Raw genomic sequence first — 21880 nt, 5'->3', positions numbered from 1 at the left:
ATAGTGATTTTGGAGCCCCTAAAAATAAAGTCTCTCACTGTTTCCCCATCTGTTTGCCATAAAGTGATGTGATTTGATGCCATGATCTTAGTTTTCTGAATGTTGAGTTTTAGGCCAACTTTTTCACTCTCCTCTTTCACTTTTATCAAGTGGCCCCCAAATCACCCCAAATTCTCAATCTGAATGTTTCAGACTCTTTTACCAACATTTCCATGTTTCCTTTCTAACCTTCTTTCTCCTGGATTTCTATGTATTGATTCTGTCGCCAGTCATCCAAAATAGGAAGTCAACTAGGAATCATCCTTGACTTTTCCTTCTTCTTCATTTCTAATTAATTTTCAATTAAAACTATTACCTATAGTTATTTCTCAACTGTGCTTCCTCATCTACACTCTGATTTCTATTTTCCAACTTCAGGACCTCATTTCTTTTATCTAGATCATTCATCTACTCATTCATCCATTTTTATAATTATTGAGTGTCTCTGTGTGTGTCTTAGTTGCTCAGTCGTGTCCAACTCTTTGCGCCATCATGAACTGCAGCCTACTGGGAGAGTCAATTCCTAGGTAGGTTGATAAGAAGTCTGGGGTCCCTGAGGAGGAGAGAGGGGTTGGGGCTCTCAAGGGGGAGATAGGGGCCTGGAGTTCTCAAGGAAAAGAAAAGGAGAAATGTTTTTTTCTTTAAGCTCAGAGCTGATGATTGCACAACAAAACAACTCATTTTGCTCAAGGATGTGTTTTCCCTTAAACTCTGTACCAATGATTATATAACAACAATGTATCCTGCTTGAGGACATGTTTCTCCTTCTTAAGAACCTTCTGACTAATCCTGTTATCTTAAAATGTATATTCTGGTAAGACCTTTACAACCTTGAGACATTCTTTTGATTTACTGTAATAATCAACTGAAAAAGTATATAGCTCCCTTGCTAAGACTAGTGAGGCCCAGGGCACTCTCCGTCCTTCTCTGATGTCTATGTCAGAAGCTTCCTCTATCCCTTTGTATACTTTAATAAAACTCCTCTACACAAAAGCTCTTGAGTGATCAAACCTGGTCCTTGGTCCTAAAGATAAATCTTCTTCTTTGGAGATCACAAATCCAACATCATTCACGATTGACTATCACTACCAGGTTCCTCTGTCCATGTAATTCTCCAGATTGCTATTCCTGGAGTGGGTCGCTAGTCCCTTCTCCAGGGGATCTTCCCAACTCAGGGACTGAACCTGGGTCTCCTGCACTGCAGGCAGATTCTTTACCATCTGGATCTCCAAGTGTCTAGGAGGAGTCAGGTCCTGCTGCAGGCACTGGGGATACAAGACTGACCAAATGATACAAAACCCTGCTCTCATGGAGCTTACCTTCTTGCTACAATTGCATTGACTTTCTAACTGGTCCTGCTGACTTCCAGTCTCATCCTTCCCACCCATCCTCCAAAGTGACAGTCTATCTAAAATGCAAATCTGACCAGGCACTCCTCCTGCAAGCCCTTCAGTAGCTCCCTATCACCTATGAGATAAAAGTCCAGGATCTGTGGCTGTAAACACAAGGCCCACCAGGAGGTTGCCCAGTTTTCCTCTCCAGCCTTACTACTTTCCTACCGATCTCTCTTCAGCAACACTGGATTATTGGACTTACCTGCACATCTCATGCAGCTACTCTTACTGCTACTCTTTCTCTTCTAGGAATACCACCCCCACTCCAGCTGGTTAATGCCTTCTTATCCTTCAGGGCCCAGCTCAGGCATCCTCTTCTTTAGGAGCCCTTCTCTCACCATTCCCCTGGTGCTCCACAGTCACTGTGGGTTCTGCTCACACAGCATGTACTGCACTATACAGAACCGCTCTGTTTAAATATGTCTTAGTTCATTGGACCATAAGCTTCTGATGTTATCTCACATCCACTCCTCTACTGCTACTACCCTGCTAATCCTCCTGCTGCTGCTAACCTAGTCCTTATTAATCCCAATCTGGAGTACTGTATATGATTTCTTCGTCTGTACTTTTTAGTCCCCCCAAGCCATTCCAAATGTCACTACCAGATTAATCTTCCCAAGCACAGAACTGACTGTATGTTCCTCTTCAAACCAAGCTTAATAGCTTCCTTTTCTCTCTAAAGTGGCTCCCAAAGAGTGGAATATGCATTGTATGTGAAATGGTTTTAGATTATCCATGGGCATGGCATTAAATGGCTATGGATCACAGAATAAAAATTTCTATCAGTTTTGTTTCAGTCCTAATCATGCCCAAGAAAATGCTTCAACATGTATCTAACTCTTGATAAACTCCTGTTAATATAAGAGTAGGCCTCAGGACAGAACTCTTAATAGGAAATAGTACTTAGCTAGACTCTAAAATGCTGTTTGTTTTCAGTATGTTTATTGTTATGGTTAATTTCTATTTCTGGAAAGTTAAACTGGTTTTCCATTCATAAGTGTGATACAACTTTTTAAAAAAAATAAATTTAAGTAAAAAAAAAAGTTGAGTTGGTTTAAAATGGAAGTATTATTTACACTTGAACAGTTAGTATCCAAACCTGGTAAAGTCATGAGAGTAGTACTGAAATGACTGACATTTGAAAAAGACTAGTCAATCATATCAGGCTGAAACTTATTAGCCTGTAACCTGCTGCTTATCTACTTATACATTATGCTGCTTGAAGTCGCAGAGGTTACAGAAATCTCCCAACCTGTACCAGGCTGCTGGATTACAGAACTGAGGTTTCCTTAAGGCTACTTTAAGAAATCTGGCAACAATGATGCATCATTCTCTGTTCTCCAAATATGCACCACTTTCTAGCCTCCACATTTTCACTTATGCTACAAATGCTCAGTTTTTCATCTCTACCTGTTGAAATTCTACTAACACAGTCCTTCAAAGTCCATGCCAAGAACAATCTCCTTTATGTTCAGCTCAGTTCAGTTGAGTCCTCAGTTGTGTCCAACTCTTTGCGACCCCATAAACTGCAGCATGCCAGGCCTCCCTGTCCATCACCAACTCCTGGAGTTTACTCAAACTCACGTCCATTGAGTCGGTGATGCCATCCAACCATCTCTTCCTCTGTTGTCCCCTTCTCCTCCTGCCCTCAATCTTTCACAGCATCAAGGTCTTTTCAGATGAGACAGCTCTTCGCATGAGGTGGCCAAAGTATTGGAGTTTCAGCTTCAACATCAGTCCTTCCAATGAACACCCAGGACTGATCTCCTTTAGGATGGACTGGTTGGATTCCTTGCAGTCCAAGGGACTCTCAAGAGTCTTCTCCAACACCACAGTTCAAAATCATCAATTCTTTGGCGCTCAGTTTTCTTTACGGTCCAACTCTCACATCCATACATGACTAACTGGAAAAGCCATAGCCTTGACTAGACGGACCTTTGTTGGCAAAGTAATGTCTCTGCATTTTAATATACTGTCTAGGTTGGTCATAACCTTTCTTCCAAGGAGTGAGCGTCTTTTAATTTCATGGCTGCAGTCACCATCTGCAGTGATTTTGAAGCTCCCCAAAATAAATCAGCCACTGTTTTCACTGTTTCCCCATCTATTTGCCTTGAAGTGATGGGACCAGATGCCACGATCTTAGTTTTCTGAATGTTGAGCTTTAAGCCAACTTTTTCCCTCTCCTCTTTCACTTTCATCAAGAGGCTCTTTAGGTCTTCTTCACTTTCTGCCATAAGAGTGGTGTCATCTACATATCTGAGGTTATTGCTATTTCTCCTGGCAATCTTGATTCCAGCTTGTGCTTCTTTCAGCCCAGCGTTTCTCATGATGTACTCTGCACATAAGTTAAATAAGCAGAGTGACAATATACAGACTTGACGTACTCCTTTTCCTATTTGGAAGCAGTCTGTTGTTTCATGTCCAGTTCTAACTGTTGCTTCCTGACCTGCATACAGGTTTCTCAAGAGGCGGGTCAGGTGGTCTGGTATTCCCATCTCTTTCAGAATTTTCCACAGTTTATTGTGATCCACACAGTCAAAGGCTTTGGCATAGTCAATAAAGCAGAAATAGATGTTTTTCTGGAACGTTCTTGCTTTTTCGATGATCCAGCGGATGTTGGCCATTTGATCTCTGGTTCCTCTGCCTTTTCTAAAACCAGCTTGGACATCTGGAAGTTAATGGTTCACATACTGCTGAAGCCTGGCTTGGAGAATTTTGAGCATTTCTTTACTAGCATGTGAGATGTGTGCAATTGTTAAACCTTTTCTTATCCTGCAGTCAGATGGATTTCCATCCCTTTCACTGTACCAATAGCGCAATCTCTCTCTACTGTGCTTCCTATCACAGTTTTGGTGATATTCTAGATATTCAAACAATTGTATTTTTCTACCTCATAAATCTTAAGCTGTTTCGCTGGAGGGAAGAGAATACATCTATTTATTTTTAGTACAATCATGGAACCTAACAAATGCTTTATATACAGAGTAGGCCCAGAATTAATATTTACTGAAATAAATTTAATATTTTAAGCAATATTCATGTGACACTTACAATTTTGCGCTTGATCATGAAGAGTGGGATTTTTGCATGAAGAGGGGTTGAAGACAATTCCTTATGGACTGTTGATAAATACAATCTTCTTTTTATGTTCCTCAAATCAGTAATTCTGAAAAAAGAGAGAGAAAGAAAAAGATTCCCATCAATATAATAACCACTTCTTCAGATAATCATCAAAATGATGTAATCTATTATATAGGGCCTTTTCAACAGGGAGATCAAATGCAGAATTTAAAAACTGCCTTTTTCTTTGAAGAAGTAATAAAATGTCTTCCTTAAATTCAAAGTGCTCACATGCCTGAGTATATAAATTCACTTAATATGCTAATTTATTTCAGTACTCTACCCTATATTACTGGTCTTCCAGTCTATGAAAAAATTCAATTTGTATGAACTGAGAAACTGCTAGCCTTTAATAACCATGCTTGTTCCAGCCCTTTAAGCTTGTGTTATCTTGGGACATACTGTCACCTACTAAATAGGAAAACATTATAGGTTTCTTTTCCTAAAAATTCACCTGTCATTTTATATAGGCTCTTGGCCTGCTTAGAGACAGACACAAAACACTGACTGTCGGTTTCACTTTCCAAGCACATATCTTCGAGCCAGAATTATAATACACAAGTTTATTGCTCACTACTCAGGTCAACCCACAGTGATACCAAGGACACTGAATTTGAACATCTTTAATAGATTTAGACCACAGCTATGATCACAGAGATTAGGTTTGCTTCAAACTGATAGAGGCTCATTTTTATGTTCTGCTTCTTTTAGGTCTCAGAGGTAACAGAGCAGGCTTAAAATACCCAAACCTGTCTCAAGGTGCTATACTGAAGTATTGATGCTTCCTTAAAAACTGTCTTTTTATTCTCCAATAATAGTGGTATTTACCCCATTTTTGAGCAACTTTGTCTGGGTGCACTAACTGCTAATTTTCTACAATTAGCAATTCCGCAAGGAGACATTTCATTCAAATATACTGCTACCAATATTTATAGAGTAATTAACTACAGTGTAAATCAACACAGGCTTTTCCAGACCTATCCCTTGCCTCCCCTTCCCACTTTTCTAATCTCATTAAAACTATCACTAAACAATGTTAAAATAGATACAGTAAATATTAGGAGTCATGATTTCAGAATATTCCCCAGACCTAAAAATTCTATCCTACCTGTACTAAACAATAGCATAAATTCATTTAAAAAGCAATAAAGCCTTTCAAGCCATTGTCAGAGTTAAGGTTTAAAATGCAAAAGTGTTAACACTACTGAGGTTTTACCCTTACAGAGATAAGAAAATGTAGAATATTAGCCCTAAGGTACTATCTTCAAAGTGGGAGGAACACATGGAGGGGAGGCAAAAAATATTAGATTACCTTTCATACCAACCTTTTAAAACGTATTTATGTAACTTTCATTACATATTTAGCAGTACAGCAAAATGTTTATATATATTTGAAATAAATAAATGTATCCATATGTTTAGTGTGCTCAAACATTTTAATAACAGGATTCAGGATCAAATATGTTTGTAAGGCATTGTCAAAAGGGCTGCTATTAACTCTCTTCAGTAGCAAGTACTGATTAGGAAATGAAAGTCTATACATAGAGCAATTCTGCAAAGAAAATGAGAACAAAAAATTCCCTTGAATCAAACAAAATGTTTGACTGCCATCAACCAAAATATTATTTGGGACATTATTTTATTAAAGTTTGCTTTGCTTGTAAGGATAAGACTATGTCATTTTTTTTTTTTAATAAATTTATTTATTTTAGTTGGGGGCTAATTACTTTACAATATTGTAGTAGTTTTTGCCATACATTGACATGAATCAGCCATGGGTTTACATGTGTTCCCCTTCCTGGACCCCCCTCCCACCACCCACCCCATCCCATCCCTCTGGGTCATCCCATTGCCCCAGCCCTGAGCATTTGTCTCATGCATCGAACATGGAATGGTGTTCTGTTTCACATATGATAATACACGTTTCAATGCTATTCTCCCAGAACGTCCCACCCTCACCTTCTCCCTCAGAGTCCATAAGACTGTTCTATACATCTGTGTCTCTTATTCTGTCTCACATATAGGGTTATCATTACCATCTTTCAAATTCCATATATATGCATTAGTATACTGCATTGGTGTTTTTCTTTCTGGCTTACTTCACTCTGTATAATGGGCTACAGTTTCATCCATCTCAGTAGAACCGGTTCAAATGTATTTTTTTTAATGGCTGAGTAATATTCCATTGTGTATATGTACCACAGCTTCCTTATCCATTTGTCTGCTGATGGACATCTAGGTTGCTTCCATGTCCTGGCTATTGTAAACAGTGCTGCGATGAACATTGGGGTACACGCGTCACTTTCAATTCTGGTTTCCTCGGTGTGTATGCCCAGCAGTGGGATTGCTGGGTCATATATATAAATTATATATATATATAAATTAAAAGCTTTTGCACAACAAAGGAAACTATAAGCAAGGTGAAAAGACAGCCTTCAGAATGGGAGAAAATAATAGCAAACGAAGCAACAGACAAACAATTAATCTCAAAAATATACAAGCAACTCCTGCAGCTCAATTCCAGAAAAATAAACGACCCAATCAAAAAATGGGCCAAAGAACTAAACAGACATTTCTCCAAAGAAGACATACAGATGGCTAACAAACACATGAAAAGATGCTCAACATCACTCATTATTAGAGAAATGCAAATCAAAACCACAATGAGGTACCATTTCACACCAGTCAGAATGGCTGCTATCCAAAAGTCTACAAGCAATAAATGCTGGAGAGGGTGTGGAGAAAAGGGAACCCTCTTACACTGTTGGTGGGAATGCAAACTGGTACAGCCACTGTGGAGAACAGTGTGGAGATTCCTTAAAAAACTGGGAATAAGACTATGTCATTTTTATCTGAAGAGGTATGGACCAAACTCCAAACAGAGGACTATCTGAGTGTACTCCCAACTTCATCAACAGATGGAACAATAGGAACATTCATTGATTCCCTTTTTCAACCAATATTCCGGAGCCAAGCAACATTCTGGGTATATATTGGGGAATACAACAGTGAAAAAGTCAAGATCTCTATCTTCCTAGAGCTTCTAGTCTAGTGGAAAAGGCAGGTTTAAAAAAAGTATAATGAGACAAAACAAATGCAAGTTATCCCAAATGCAATGAAGGAGACAAAAAAAGAGACTGAACTAGAAAATATCAAGAAATAAACTACTTCAGACAGTAAAGTTAGCAGGGCTAGGACTTAATAGGTAAGAGAGAGACGTGAGATAGAAAGGAGAGATAATAGCCCAAATCATGCTGGGGCTTTATGCTAAGGTAAGGAGTTTACAATAATGTATTGTGCACAATAGGAGCCTACAAGAGGGTCAACATTCTACCATGCATGATGAATAGATATCATAAACAGATATGGTCTCTTTACTTATTGGGGTAAGATTTGTGTAACTGAAATGTACAGATTTTAGTGTTCAATCTCATTTATGTATATGTGTTTGTGTGTTTATATATATATAAACTCAGTATTTTCTTGCATGTTATTGTAAAGGTATCTTTTTATTTGGAAATAATCTCTAAGTCAGAGAAAAGTATCAAGAATAGAACACAGAAGACTTACATATACTTTAGATTAGCTTATTGCTTAATGGTGAGTTTTAATTAGCAGAAGTTTTTAATTTTCATGATGTCCGGTTGATCATTATTTACAGCAGTGCTTTCCGTCTTAAAAAATCCTCACCTATTCCAAAGTTGCGAAAGTACTTTTCTGTTTCCTTTCACATCTTTATAGCTTTAGTTTCTACATTTAGCCTACGATTCATCTCACATCAAGTTCTCTGTACTGTGTGAAGTACTGGGTATGGTTCTTTCCTTTCTGTATGTTTATCCAGCTGTCCTACCATCATTTATTAAAGGGGGGTTCTGGAAGGGGAACACATGTACACTCATGGTGGATTCATGTCAATGTATGGCAAAACAAATACAATATTGTAAAGTTAAAAAATAGATAAATACACTAATTAAAAAAAAAAGACTTCTTTACTCACTGAAATGTCTTGGTGCTTTGCTGAAACTTAATTGACTATAAATATGTATGTGTGTGTATTTCTGGACTCTTTACTCTATATTAATCCATCTGCTTCATTTACCCATTCTTACACCAATGTCACACTGCTTTCATTACTGTAGATTCACAGTAAGTCTTAAAACTAGGTAAAGAAACTCTTTAAGTTGGTTTTGTCTAAGATCTGTTTGGCCCTTGCTTTTCCATACAGATTTTAAGATCCTCTTATTTTCTGCTAAAAAAAGAAAAGTTATTGAGAGTTTAACTTGGATTGTGTTGAATCTATTGATCAATTTAAGGAGAACTATATTGAGTCTTTCAATCTACTTGCATGGTATCTTTCTCCATTTATTTGGACCTTGTTTAATTTGTATGCTTTCAGTTCAGTTCAGTTCAGTCGTTCAGTCGTCTCCAATTCTTTGCGACCCCATGGACTGATGCACCCCAGGTCTCCCTGTCCATCACCAACTCCCAGAGCCTACTCAAACTCATGTCCATTGAGTCAGTGATGCCATCCAACCATCTCATCCTCTGTCATCCCCTTATCCTCCCGCCATTAATCTTTCCCAGCATCAGGGTCTTTTCAAACAAGTCAGTTCTTCGCATCAGGTAGCCAAAGTATTGGAGTTTCAGCTTCAACATCAGTCCTTCCAATGAACACCCAGGACTGATCTCCTTTAGGATGGACTGGTTGGATTCCTTGCAGTCCAAGGGACTCTCAAGAGTCTTCTCTAACAACATAGTTCAAAAACATTAATTCTTTGGTGCTCAGCTTTCTTTATAGTCCAACTCTCACATCCATACATGACTACTGGAAAAATGATAGCCTTGACTAGATGGACCTTGTTGGCAAAGTAATGTCTCTGCTTTTTAATATGCTGTCTAGGTTGGTCATAACCTTCCTTCCAAGGAGTAAGCATCTTTTAGTTTCATGGCTGCAGTCAACATCTGCAGTGATTTTGGAGCCCCACCAAAATAAAGTCTGCCACTGTTTCCACTGTTCCCCCATCTATTTGCCATGAAGTGATGGGACCAGATGCCATGATCTTAGTTTTCTGAATGTTGAGCTTTGAGTTTTAAGCCAACTTTTTCACTCTCCTCTTTCACTTTCATCAAGAGGCTCTTTAGTTCTTCTTCGCTTTATGCCATAAGGGTGGTGTCATCTGCGTATCTGAGGTTATTGATATTTCTCCTGGCAATCTTGGTTCCATCTTGTAGTTCATCTAGCCCAGCGTTTCTCATGATGTAATCTGCATATAAGTTAAATAAGCAGGGTGACAATATACAGCCTTGACATACTCCTTTTCCTATTTGGAACCTGTCTGTTGTTCTATGTCCAGTTCTAACTGTTGCTTCCTGAACTGCATACAGGTTTCTCAAGAGGCAGGTCACAATGCTTTACAGTTTTCATTTTAGAAGTCTTGCACATGTTTTGTTAAATTTATTCCTAAGTATTTTGTTTTTTGACATGATGGAAAATGAATTTTAAAATTTCATTTACCAGTTGATTGCCACTAGTATATAGAAATACCATTGATTTTTGTATATAGACCTTGTTTCCTACGAGCTTACTTAATTCACTCATGAGTTTTAGTAGTTGTTTGCTAGGTCCCTGAGAATTTTCTACATACACAACCAAGTCTAGGGTAAATATGGATTTCAATTTTTGCTTTTTTCAATTTTCATACCTTTTATTTATTTTTTTCTGGCATTACTGTCTTGGTTAGGATCTCCACAATATATAGAACAGAAGTGATGAGAGTAGAAAATCTTGCCTTGTTCTTGATCATAAGAAGACAATGTTCACTAAGTTTCTACTAAATATGATTTTAGATGTAGGTTGCTTTTATCAGAGAAAGTTTTCTTCCTATTTCTAGTTTTTTGAGACTTTTTAAATCATGAAAAGGTGTAGAATTTTGTAAAATGTTTTTTTCTGCATTGACAAATGATCCTATTATCTTTCTCCTTTATTCTGCTTATATGCTGAATTATGCTGATTGCTTTTCAAATGTGGAACCAACCTTATATTCTGGGTGTAAGTTTCAATTGTGCTAGCATTTCTGTTGAGGATTTTTACACCTATGTTCATGAGGAACACTGGTACATAATTTTCTTGAAATATTGATGTCAGGTTTTGATAACAGAATTTAATTCCATAAAGTGATTTGGAAAGTGTTTCCTCCTCTATTATCTAAAAATTTGTTTAAAATGCTGCTAAGTATTCTTTAATGTTAAGTTGCTCAGTAGCTTCTGACTCTTTGCAACCCCATGGACTGTAGCTGGCCAGGCTCCTGTCCATGGAATTCTCCAGGCAAGAATACTGGAGTGAGTTGCCATTTCCTTCTACAGGAGAACTGTCCAACCCAGGAATCGAACCCAGGTCTCCTGTATTGCAGGCAGATTCTTTACCATCTGTGCCTGAAGTTTTCTTTCTAGGAAGATTAAGGTTATACTTCAATTTAATAGATTTACAGAGCTACTCAGATTTCCAATTTTTCTTGTTTCAGTTTTGGTAAGTTGCAATTTTCATTTAAGATTGTTGACTTTATTGAGATAAATTCCTTTTTTGTAGGATCAGTAGGATCTGTCGTGGTATCCCCTCTCATTCCTGACACTGGTAATTTGTGGCTTCTCTTGATTTTAAGTAAATCAATCCTGCTGTGGTTTACCAAGCTCATTTTTTAAAAATAAACAATTTTGGCCTTTGAAAAACTTTTCTTTCTTATCAATTTTACTGCTTCCTGATCTTATTTTTATGATTTCTTTCCTTCTACTTATTTTGGGTTTAATTTGTTCTTTTTTCCCATTAGCTTCCTAGGATGGAAAGTTAGATAATTAATTTCAGATCTTTCTCTTTTCTCATATAGGCATTTAAAATGACAAGCTTTCCTCTAAGCATTATCGTAGCTGCATGCCACAAATTCTGATTATGTTGTATTGAACTTTTATTCAGTTTGAAATATTTTCTAATTTCCATATGATTTTTTTTCTTTGAATCTTGGATTACTCAGAAATGTGCTATTCAATTTCCAAACAGTACAGTTTTTTTCCCTATGTTTTTCATTACTATTGATTTTTAATTTAATCCCACTGTAGTCAGAAAACATACTTGGTAAAATTTGCTTTTCATTAAAAAAAATAATAATAAGACACTGTATGACCCAGTATATGACTGGTGAATGGTCTATATGCATTTGAATTTGATGCTGACATTTTAAAACTTTAAGCCATTAAAAACTATTTTCCCTTAAGTCTAGTCTATACTGATTTGTCATCTACTGCTTTTTTAGAACATTTCTTCGTCCACCTGGGCAATTCTAGCACCTGAATCACAATTTTCCTTTTCTGTCATCATTCTGGGTGACTTAAAAGAGAATAAGTTTTAATCTAAACCTAAACCTCTTCCACAATGACAACCAATATCTTTATTTCATTTTAGTGACTTAGATGAACAGTCCTACTCTGTAGCCCAGCATCACTAATAACGACTCAACTTCAAGGTATTCTGTTCAAATTTTCCTCCTGATTCATTAATTAATTCAACTAACATTCAGTCAATGCCTTAGAGGTGCAGAACAAGATACTAGAGACATGGAAGTAGCTAAGAAATGGAAATGTACTCTGGAGGGAGTGTGGGGGAAATAATTATTCTTAAGTAGCTGTTCTTAGCACATTTCACAGACATTCTCTTATTAAGTCTCACATCAATTCTTCACTACAGGTAGCATATTCATCCTCCATTTTGTAGATGAGGAAGCTAGATTCTAGAAACTAAGACATCAAATTGCTCTCTGCAGCTGCAGCTGATACCAGAGGTGGATCCAGAGGACATACGATGGGACACTGGAGTGGGATGCCACAATGACAATACCAGCACTCGTACTCCTACTTAAACATACTTCATTCTTTGGTATTTTCCATGCCTTTGCTTATGCATTTCCCTTGGAAAGTCCCTTCTCTTATTATGTCAACTGAACTATATTCATCCGTCACAGTTTGGGTTAGATATGCCACCTACTCCTTGAAAATATCTTGGATCTTCAAATTAAAAACAATCACTTTTATTTTCTTACAACAGCATGTTTTCAACCTTATAACTGAATTTTTTCCACTCCTCCTTGGTGCTCTAGGTCAGTAACCATAGTCAACTTTATAAGTCTTCATGTGATGCAATCTTTTCCTTTGTTTTTTATAGGTGAATAAAATGTGGTCTCATATATCTCAGTTTTACCAATTGCTGGTAATATTTTAATTGACTTTAAAAGGGTTACTAGAGTTTGGTATTCCAAAGCCCGTTTTAGAGTTTCAAGCAATCTCTCCTTCTAAATTCCACAAGGAAGTCTGAATTTGTAAACTTCCTAATATACAAATGTCCAACTCTGTGCGACCCCATAGACAGCAGCCCACCAGGCTCCTCCGTCCCTGGGATTCTCCAGGCAAGAATACTGGAGTGGGTTGCCATTTCCTTCTCCAATGCATGAAAGTGAAAAGTGAAAGTGAAGTCGTTCAGTCGTGTCTGACTCTTCACGACCCCATGGACCACAGCGTACCAGGCTACTCTGTCCATGGGATTTTCCAGGCAAGAGTACTGGAGTGGGGTGCCATTGCCTTCTCCAATGCATAAGCACAAGAGAAGTAGAATTTCTGCAATTTGGAGGAAGAAAAATTTGTTACAAATTCATCAGTGTTGTCATCTTGAGTTGGAAACATAGTTTCCAAGTACTGATATTTTTGCTTTTTTAGCAATAGTTATTATTTTAGACTAATCATTAGCAACAAGTAGGGAAATAGGCCATGAACATTAAGAGCAATAATTCTGAAGCCAGATGTTTTGGGTTCAAACTTTGGCTTCACCATTTCTTAGCTGTGTGACACAGGGCAAGTTACTTAACCTTTTGTGCATTAGTTTCCTCACCAGTAAAATATGGAAAACTAATAGTACTCACAGGATTGTTGTGAGGACTGTATAAGTAAATATACATAAAATGTTCAGAACAGTGCCTGGCACACAGAAAGGTCTACCTAGGTACTAATCACTATCAATCTGGGTGGTGGTGGATTGCTTACTAAATGCTTTGTATGTTTCGCCTTTAATATTTTTATAACTAAAACCTGACAGGCCTATACATGACTACATTATCCTATACTGATGTAACAACCTCCAAACTGGAAAGTGGGAATGGGTAGGGTTGTGAGCCATGACATCCTTCATCCTGCTGCTGTGAGTCTTGGTGAAAAAATATGGGTATCACTGTAGGTTGCTATCTACAATCTGTCTCTTCTATTGGCCTGAGAGGTCCCTGAGGACTGAGACCATATCCTGGTTATCACAGCATCTCACAGAGCTTGGTTGACAGTTTTGTAGTTAATTGGGAAATAGATGCTGAATTGTCTTTGTTGAAGCCCTACTGGAATCATATATTTGCATATCTATTTATTATGCACCTGTGTGTGTGTGTGTGTGTGTGTGCGCTTAGTCACTCAGTTGCATCTGACTCTTTGCGACTCCATGAACTGCAGCCCACCACACTCCTCTGTCCATGAGGATTCTCCAGGCAAGAATACTGGAGTGGGTTGCCATGCCCTCCTCCAGGGGATATTCCCAACCCAGGGATCGAACCCAAGTCTCCCACATTGCAGGTGGATTCTTTACCACCTGAGCCACCAGGGGAGCCGTTTTTATGCATCTACTTAGTGCCAAGTCTGGAAGGAAATACTGGGGATGTCACAGTGAATCAAACAAAGTTCCTGCCCTCATGAGGCATATGTGTTAATCGAAGAAGATACTAGTAATAAACAAGAAACAAGTGAACAATGAGACATATAATATGTCAGCTCTCAATAAGGACTATAAAGAAAAGTAAAGCACAAGAAGGTGATGGAGATGGGGTGAAAAGTGTTATTTCAGAAGAGGTAGTCAGGGATGGCTTCCCAGAGAAGTACCATTTGGGCAAGAGGTGAGTGAAATGAAAGTTAGAACCTGACAGATTCCAGACAGAATATTCCTGAGGACTATGTGAAATATATTCCTTTCTATAGCAGGTCTTTTAACATAATTCAACTGATATATATTAAGAAAAGTGAGCCCCCTGGGCTAAAAAAGCTTGATAAGAACCACAAGATGGGTGCATGGCATGACTTTGCCCTTATGGAGCTCAGGTTTGGTTTGCAGAAAACAGGTCTCAGTTAAATCTATTATGACTCTGATTTCTAGAAGAAATTCTAAATGATCATTTGCCCTGCTTAGGACAGAGGTATTAGGATTAAGCCACTCAAATGATGATGAGGTTTTATTCTACTGTCTTTGCAAAAATAAATATGCAAACCTTCTCTATCTCATAATCAAGAATAGTTGGTTTTAAAGGGAAAACAAAATCATGTGCTAAGCTTAAATGGTTCTGAAAGTAAGCTGAATTCCTACTTAAAAAAAAATTAAAATTAGTCATTCATGAGACAGAGAGTATATAAATGCATATGTGTGACAACTTAAAAGCTTCATTACACTTATGTGCTTTTTTGGGGACAATTTAGTTGCTAAGGAAGGCTGCTTGTAAAACATCTCTTCACTTGCAATACAGGCTTGATTTTCACCATCTAAAACCTCCTGTGACTTAACAAAGCAGAAAAAGACAAGCAATACTTGCATCACTCCTCTTGCACTTAAACACACATTTGTTTTTTGTTGTTTTTTTTTAAGGTACGAGTTAATACATTTCTTACATCTGTAAGTGAGCATTGATAGCTAAGGGTCAGCAATGTGATAGAAAAAGTAATGAGACCACATGAAGAAAAAATAGGGTAGTCAACGGGAAAATCAACCTCATTTATTATAATATTTTAGTGATCAGCAGGTATATAACTCTATCAGCTATGGTCATTAACAACATTCATTTCAAACTTAACATTTATATTTGCAAACCATTTGAAAGTAAAATTACTTTTCAATTTAATTTTCAATTCACTTTTACATCTTCATCTTCATTGACAATTTTTTTTTCACAATGGCAATCTCAGCGAGTATCTGAGTAAATGGTAACAACCTTCCAAAAGCATAGATACTCTCATCTATTCAGGTTACCTAGTCACTTCTCTTCTGTATATATACAGTCATTTACATTATTTGTGAAAGTTCACTTCAGGTCAGAATGAACTTGCAAAACTGACGGCAGACTTCAAATGACTTAATTTATTAGAATCATTCATTTTTGAAGGCAAAATGCTATATTTCCTGTTGTAAACTAAAAAGGACAAAATTGGAATGTACATCTTTAGTGATGCTATCAAAAACTCTAGGTATAATTACAATTTATAATTAAACAGAATGGGAAAGACTAGAGATCTCTTCAAGAAAATTAGAGATACCAAGGGAACATTTCATGCATAGATGGGCTCAATAAAGGACAGAAATGGTATGGACCTAACAGAAGCAGAAGAGATTAAGAAGAGGTGGCAAGAATACACAGAAGAACTGCACAAAAAAAGATCTTCACAACCCAGATAATCATGATGGTGTGATCACTCACTTAGAGCCAGACATCCTGGAATGTGGAGTCAAGTGGGCCTTAGAAAGCATCACTACGAACAAAGCTAGTGGAGGTGATGGAATTCCAGTTGAGCCATTTTAAATCCTGAAAGATAATGCTGTGAAAGTGCTGCACTCAATATGCCAGCAAATCTGGAAAACTCAGCAGTGGCCACAGGATTGGAAAAGGTCAGTTTTCATCCCAATCCCAAAGAAAGGCAATGCCAAAGAATGCTCAAACTACCGCACAATTGCACTCATCTCACATGCTAGTAAAGTAATGCTCAAAATTCTCCAAGCCAGGCTTCAGCAATACGTGAACCGTGAACTTCCAGATGTTCAAGCTGGTTTTAGAAAAGGCAGAGGAACCAGAGATCAAATGGCCAACATCTGATGGATCATCGAAAAAGCACGAGAGTTCCAGAAAAACATCTATTTATGCTTTATTGACTATGCCAAAGCCTTTGACTGTGTGGATCACAACAAACTGCGGAAAATTCTGAAAGAGATGGGAATACCAGACCATCTGACCTGTCTCTTGAGAAACCTGTATGCAGGTCAGGAAGCAACAGTTAGAATTGGACATGGAACAACAGACTGGTTCCAAAATGGAAAAGGAGTACGTCAAGGCTGTATATTGTCACCCTGCTTATTTAACTTATATGCAGAGTACATCATGAGAAACGCTGGGCTGGAAGAAACACAAGCTGGAATCAAGATTGCTGGGAGAAATATCAATAACCTCAGATATGCAGATGACACCACCCTTATGGCAGAAAGTGAAGAAGAACTAAAGAGCCTCTTGATGAAAGTGAAAGAGGAGAGTGAAAAAGTTGGCTTAAAGCTCAATGTTCAGAAAACTAAGATCATGGCATCTGGTTCCATCACTTCATGGCAAACAGATGGGGAAACAGTGTCAGAGTTTATTTTTTGGGGCTCCAAAATCACTGCTGATGGTGATTGCAGCCATGAAATTAAAAGATGCTTACTCCTTGGAAGGAAGGTTATGACCAACCTAGATAGCCTATTTAAAAGCAGAGACATTACTTTGCCAACAAAGGTCCATCTAGTCAAGGCTATGGTTTTTCCAGTGGTCATGTATGGATGTGAGAGTTGGACGGTGAAGAAAGCTGAGCGCCGCAGAATTGATGCTTTTGAACTGTGGTGTTGGAGAAGACTCTTGAGAGTCCCTTGGACTGCAAGGAGATCCAACCAGTCCATCCTAAAGATCAGTCCTGGGTGTTCATTGGAAGGACTGATGTTGAAGCTGAAACTCCAATACTTTGGCCACCTCATGCAAAGAGTTGACTCACTGCAAAAGACCCTAATGCTGGGAAGGATTGGGGGCAGGAGGAGAAGGGGACGACAAAGGATGAGATGGTTGGATGGCATCACCGACTCGATGGACATGGGTTTGGGTAGACTCCGGGAGTTGGTGATGGACAGGGAGGCCTGGCGTGCTGCGATTCATGGGGTCGCAAAGAGTCGGACACGACTGAGCGACTGAACTGAACTGATATTTAAATACGTGCAATGATGGTTAGGTACATAGCTTATCAAGCTGTATACTGAAGTTTAAAGTTTTATAGAAGGTGTTTCATGTATAAGGTCTCCCTTACACATTCATTCCTAGGCTTCACAATCATCAAAAGGGAGTTTTATTTCATTAGCTTTCCTTGGATCACTTCTGCTAAAATTTAAATTCATTAAGGATTCTTTTGTCCTTAATGAAGAGGAGTAATTCGGCACCTAAATTGCTTTCATATTCTATTTAAAGCACCATATAGTTCTTTTTATTGTTAACATAATAAATATTTCACATGTGGTTTTAAATTAATAACATATTCTTAGACTCTTTCTTTGAATATCACTTGATTCCCGTTTTAAAAATACCTTTATTGAAGTATAATTTACATGTGCTAAAATTCACCATTTTTAGTGTACACATTTAGATAGAATATTTACAGAGCTCTGCAACCATCATCAGAATTCAGTTGTTGAACATTCTCATCACAAAGATCCCTCCAGACTGTCTGCAGTCAAACCCCATTTTCACCTACTATCAGTAATCTGATTTTGGTCTCCAAGCATTTGCCTTTTCTGGATATTTCATGGATGGAATGAAAATATTCAAAATCTTTTGCATCTGACTTATTTAGCATAATGTTTTCAGGATTCATCCAAATTGTAGCATGTATCATTACTTTTTATTGCAGAATAGTATTCCAATGTATGGATATGTCACATTTTGTTTATCCGTTTTTATAAAATGATTCTTAATCACATGAATGATTTGTAAATGTTTTCACCTGTCTGTGGCTTGTCTTCATTTATATAATAGTGTTTTTTTGAAAGGCAAACTAAAATTTTTATGAAGTCCAATTTATCTTTTTTTTTTTAACTTAATGACTGTTTGTCATACCTAAAAAAGGCTTTGCCTTTGTAGAAACACAAAGGTCATGAAAATATTTTACAACTTTAGCTCTTACATTTAGGTCTACAATCCATTTTGAGCTAATTTTTATATACTGTGTGAGTTAAGGCTCTAAATTAATTTTTTTGCATGTGGATATCCAAATGTCCTAGCACCATTTGTTGAAAAGACTATTCTTTTACCCACTGAATTACCTCAATTACAATACTTTGTAAAAAAACAAAACAAAAACAAAAACAAGTGATCACAAATTAAGGTTTATTTCTTGATTCTGTTAGTTACTTCATCATTTTCCTCATGCTATTATCATATTGCCTTAACTGCTATAGCTTTACAGTAAATTTTGAGTTCAGTTAAGTGTGAATGCTCCATGTCTGTTCTTCTTTTACAAAACTGTTTTCCTATACTTTTGAATTCCCATATAAACTTTAGGATAGGGTTATCAATTTCTACAAAACACAACCACCCATCTGCTGGTGAATCTTTGGAGTAATTTGGGAGAAACTGTCAAGGATATGGAATCTTTTAATAAAATGGCTCTCCATTTACTTATATCTTTAATTTCTCTCAGCAACACTTTTAAATTTCAGTACACAAATCTTGTACTAAATTTACTGAAGTATTCCTAAACTTCTTACTCTCTTTGATGTTACTGCAGGATTAACTGTTTTCTTAATTTCATCTTCAGATTGTTCTTCGTTAGTATACAGAAATACAACTGATTTTTGTATATTGATTTTCATATTCCTCAACCTCACTGAACTCATTACTTTTCTGCAGACACTCATATTGTTTGTGATTAAAGACAGTCTTGCCTTTTCCTTTCCAGTATGAACGCCTTACATTATTTACATATTTTTTTCTTGCTTTATTGCATTGCCTAGACTCTCCAATGTAATGATGAACAGAAATGGTAAAAGAAAACAGCCATGTTTTGTTTCTAATCATAGGGAGAAAGCATTCAATCTTTCCTCAGTAAGTATAATAAGCTATGTAATATATGTTTTTCACAGATAGCTTTTAACAAGTGGAGGAAATTCTCTTCTTATTCTAGTTTATAAAAATGGATCAACAGTGTAAATTTAAGGGCAAAAACAGTATGGCACCTAAAACACAAGCAACAAAGGGAAAAACAGATGTACTGAGTTTCATAAAAAATGTGTCCTACAAAGGACACTATAAGAAAGAATGAATGAAAAATTTTACAAACCATATATCTGATAGGGTCTAGTGTCTAAAATGTATAAAGAACTCATACAAATCAATAATAAGAAATAATCCAGTTAAAGAATGAGCAAAGGATCTGAGTAGACATTTCTCTGAAGAAAATAAAAAATGACCAAAAAGCAAATGAAAACATGCTCAACATTATTAACCAGTAGGGAAATAAAAATCAAAAACATGAAATACTAGGACTTCTCTGGTGGTCCACTGGCTAATCACTAAGTCACTAAATCCTGTCTGACTCATTGTGACTCTGTGGACTGTAGCCTGCCAGGCCCCTTTGTCCATGGGATTTCCCAGGTAAGAATACTGGAGTGGGCGGCCATTTCCTTCTCAGGGCATCTTCCCAACTCAGGAATCGAACCCGTGTCTCCAGCTTGGCAGGTGGGGCAGATTCTTTACCACTGAGTCACCTGGGAAGCCCCCATGAAGTATACTAAAACCCACTAAATGATATACTTTGAAAGGGAGAGTTTTACGGTATGTGAATTACATTCCATGAAAAAGAAAGCTGTTACTAGTTCAATGACGTATTGGTGATGGGACTTTTGATAAATGAAAATTTAGGAGAAAAGTACAGAAAAGAATAAGAACTATTATTTCTATTCCATTAGTATAAAGCATACAATTTAATTGGTGATGCTCTTGTGCTCCTACATTCATTCAGTGACTTACAGTCATTGTTGGGGGTTGAATTGTGTCCCCCAAAAAGGTATGTTCAAGTCCTAATTACGGATACCTATGACGTGTGACCTTATTTGAAAAGAGGATCTTTGTGCATATAATCAAATTAAGATAAAGTCATGATGAATTAGTACGGGTTGTAATCCAATGATTGATGTCCTTAAAAAGGTGGGAAATTTGGACAAAGACAGGAAAAGGATGGAGGCAGAAACTGGAGTGATGCATCTACAAGCCAAAAAATGCCAAAAAGTCTGTTGATAACTGCCAGGAACTAGGAGAGTGAGGCATGGCAGATTCTTCTCCGTGCTTTCAGAAGGAACCAATCCTGTTGACATCTTGATTTGGGACTTTCAGCTGTGAGATGATAAATTTCTATTGTTCTAAGCCATCGAGTTTGTGGAAATCTGTTACAGTAGATTTAGGAAACTACTACAGCAATAGTTACATATTTGTTATTAAAGACAAAGGGCTATAGGAATTGAGTCAAACTCTTGGAGTCCCAACTCCTTTACATATAAACTGGAGATAATTACATCTGTCCATTTATCTGCTGAGAGAAAAACAACATGAAATGACTTATAAATTTAGAATATTACTCCTCCAGATGTATGCTTTTAATTGATTTGTCAGCTCTAATGCATTGTCTCTTTCCCTTTCTTTAAGATCTTCTATTTTCAACCAACATTCACCTTCCTTAGAGAAACTGCAGTCTGGGTATGCATTATCTATTTAAATAATCATCTCTAACATAAAAGTCAGAATTAATATTATGGAACTCTCACATCACCTACTCTCCCAACCTCCCCGTTCCACTGCTAAAACACGCTGCCATAAATTGCCAATGAACTCATGTGTAGTTTAGGAAATACAACACCAAGCACTGTAACCTTTTGTTTGTACATAGGTTTACGAAGAGTCGATTCACTGGAAAAGACCCTGATGCTGGGAAAGATCGAAGGCAAAAGGAGAAAGGTGCAAGAGGATGAGACGGTTAGATGGCATCACTGACTAAATGGACAAGAATCTGAGCAAACTCTGGGAGATAAAGAAGGACAGAGAAGTGTGGCCCGTTGCAGTTACTGAGGCCACAAGAGTTGGACACGACTTAGCGACTGAACAACAACAACAAGGGCATTATTTGTTCCAGTTAATTGCTTGTTCTGTTGAACTGAATAGTACTATCATAAATGATCACTTCTTGAAGACTACAATAAAGAAGATATTTGACATTAAAATTAGTACATTTTTCACAAATTACAGATCAGTTAGGATGCTCAATTATCAATATAAAACACTACACAAACTTATTATTAGAGATTTCCAGTAACTGACAGTCTTGAAAATCTAAAAAAAATTGCTGTTAAGTTGCCCCTCAGTGAAAATCTGACTGTCTGACAAGATGGCAGGGGATATCCCCTAAGTATCTTTGAACACCTCCAACATTCATTC

General features: G+C 37.3%; 1 protein-coding gene across 42 annotated transcripts in view; it reads right to left on the bottom strand.

The window, feature by feature from the left end:
- Positions 1-21880, bottom strand: part of CFAP20DC (CFAP20 domain containing) — a 282051-nt gene that overhangs the window by 190279 nt on the left and 69892 nt on the right. For all 42 annotated transcript variants that reach the window (XR_014063942.1, XR_014063947.1, XR_014063945.1 and 39 more), the window contains one exon: positions 4485-4599. Coding sequence is in view for 33 of the 42 variants with exons in the window: in XM_081524564.1 (XP_081380690.1) it covers positions 4485-4599 (115 nt within the window). In the remaining 9 variants the exon portion in view is untranslated. The remainder of the gene's footprint in view (positions 1-4484; positions 4600-21880) is intronic.

Source organism: Giraffa tippelskirchi, chromosome 9, assembly GCF_054371585.1.
Source record: "Giraffa tippelskirchi isolate mGirTip1 chromosome 9, T2T-mGirTip1v1.2.pri, whole genome shotgun sequence".
Classification (NCBI taxonomy): Eukaryota; Metazoa; Chordata; class Mammalia; order Artiodactyla; family Giraffidae; genus Giraffa; species Giraffa tippelskirchi.
The sequence above is the reverse complement of the archived record's forward strand: the minus strand, read 5'-3'. Positions and strand labels throughout refer to the sequence as shown.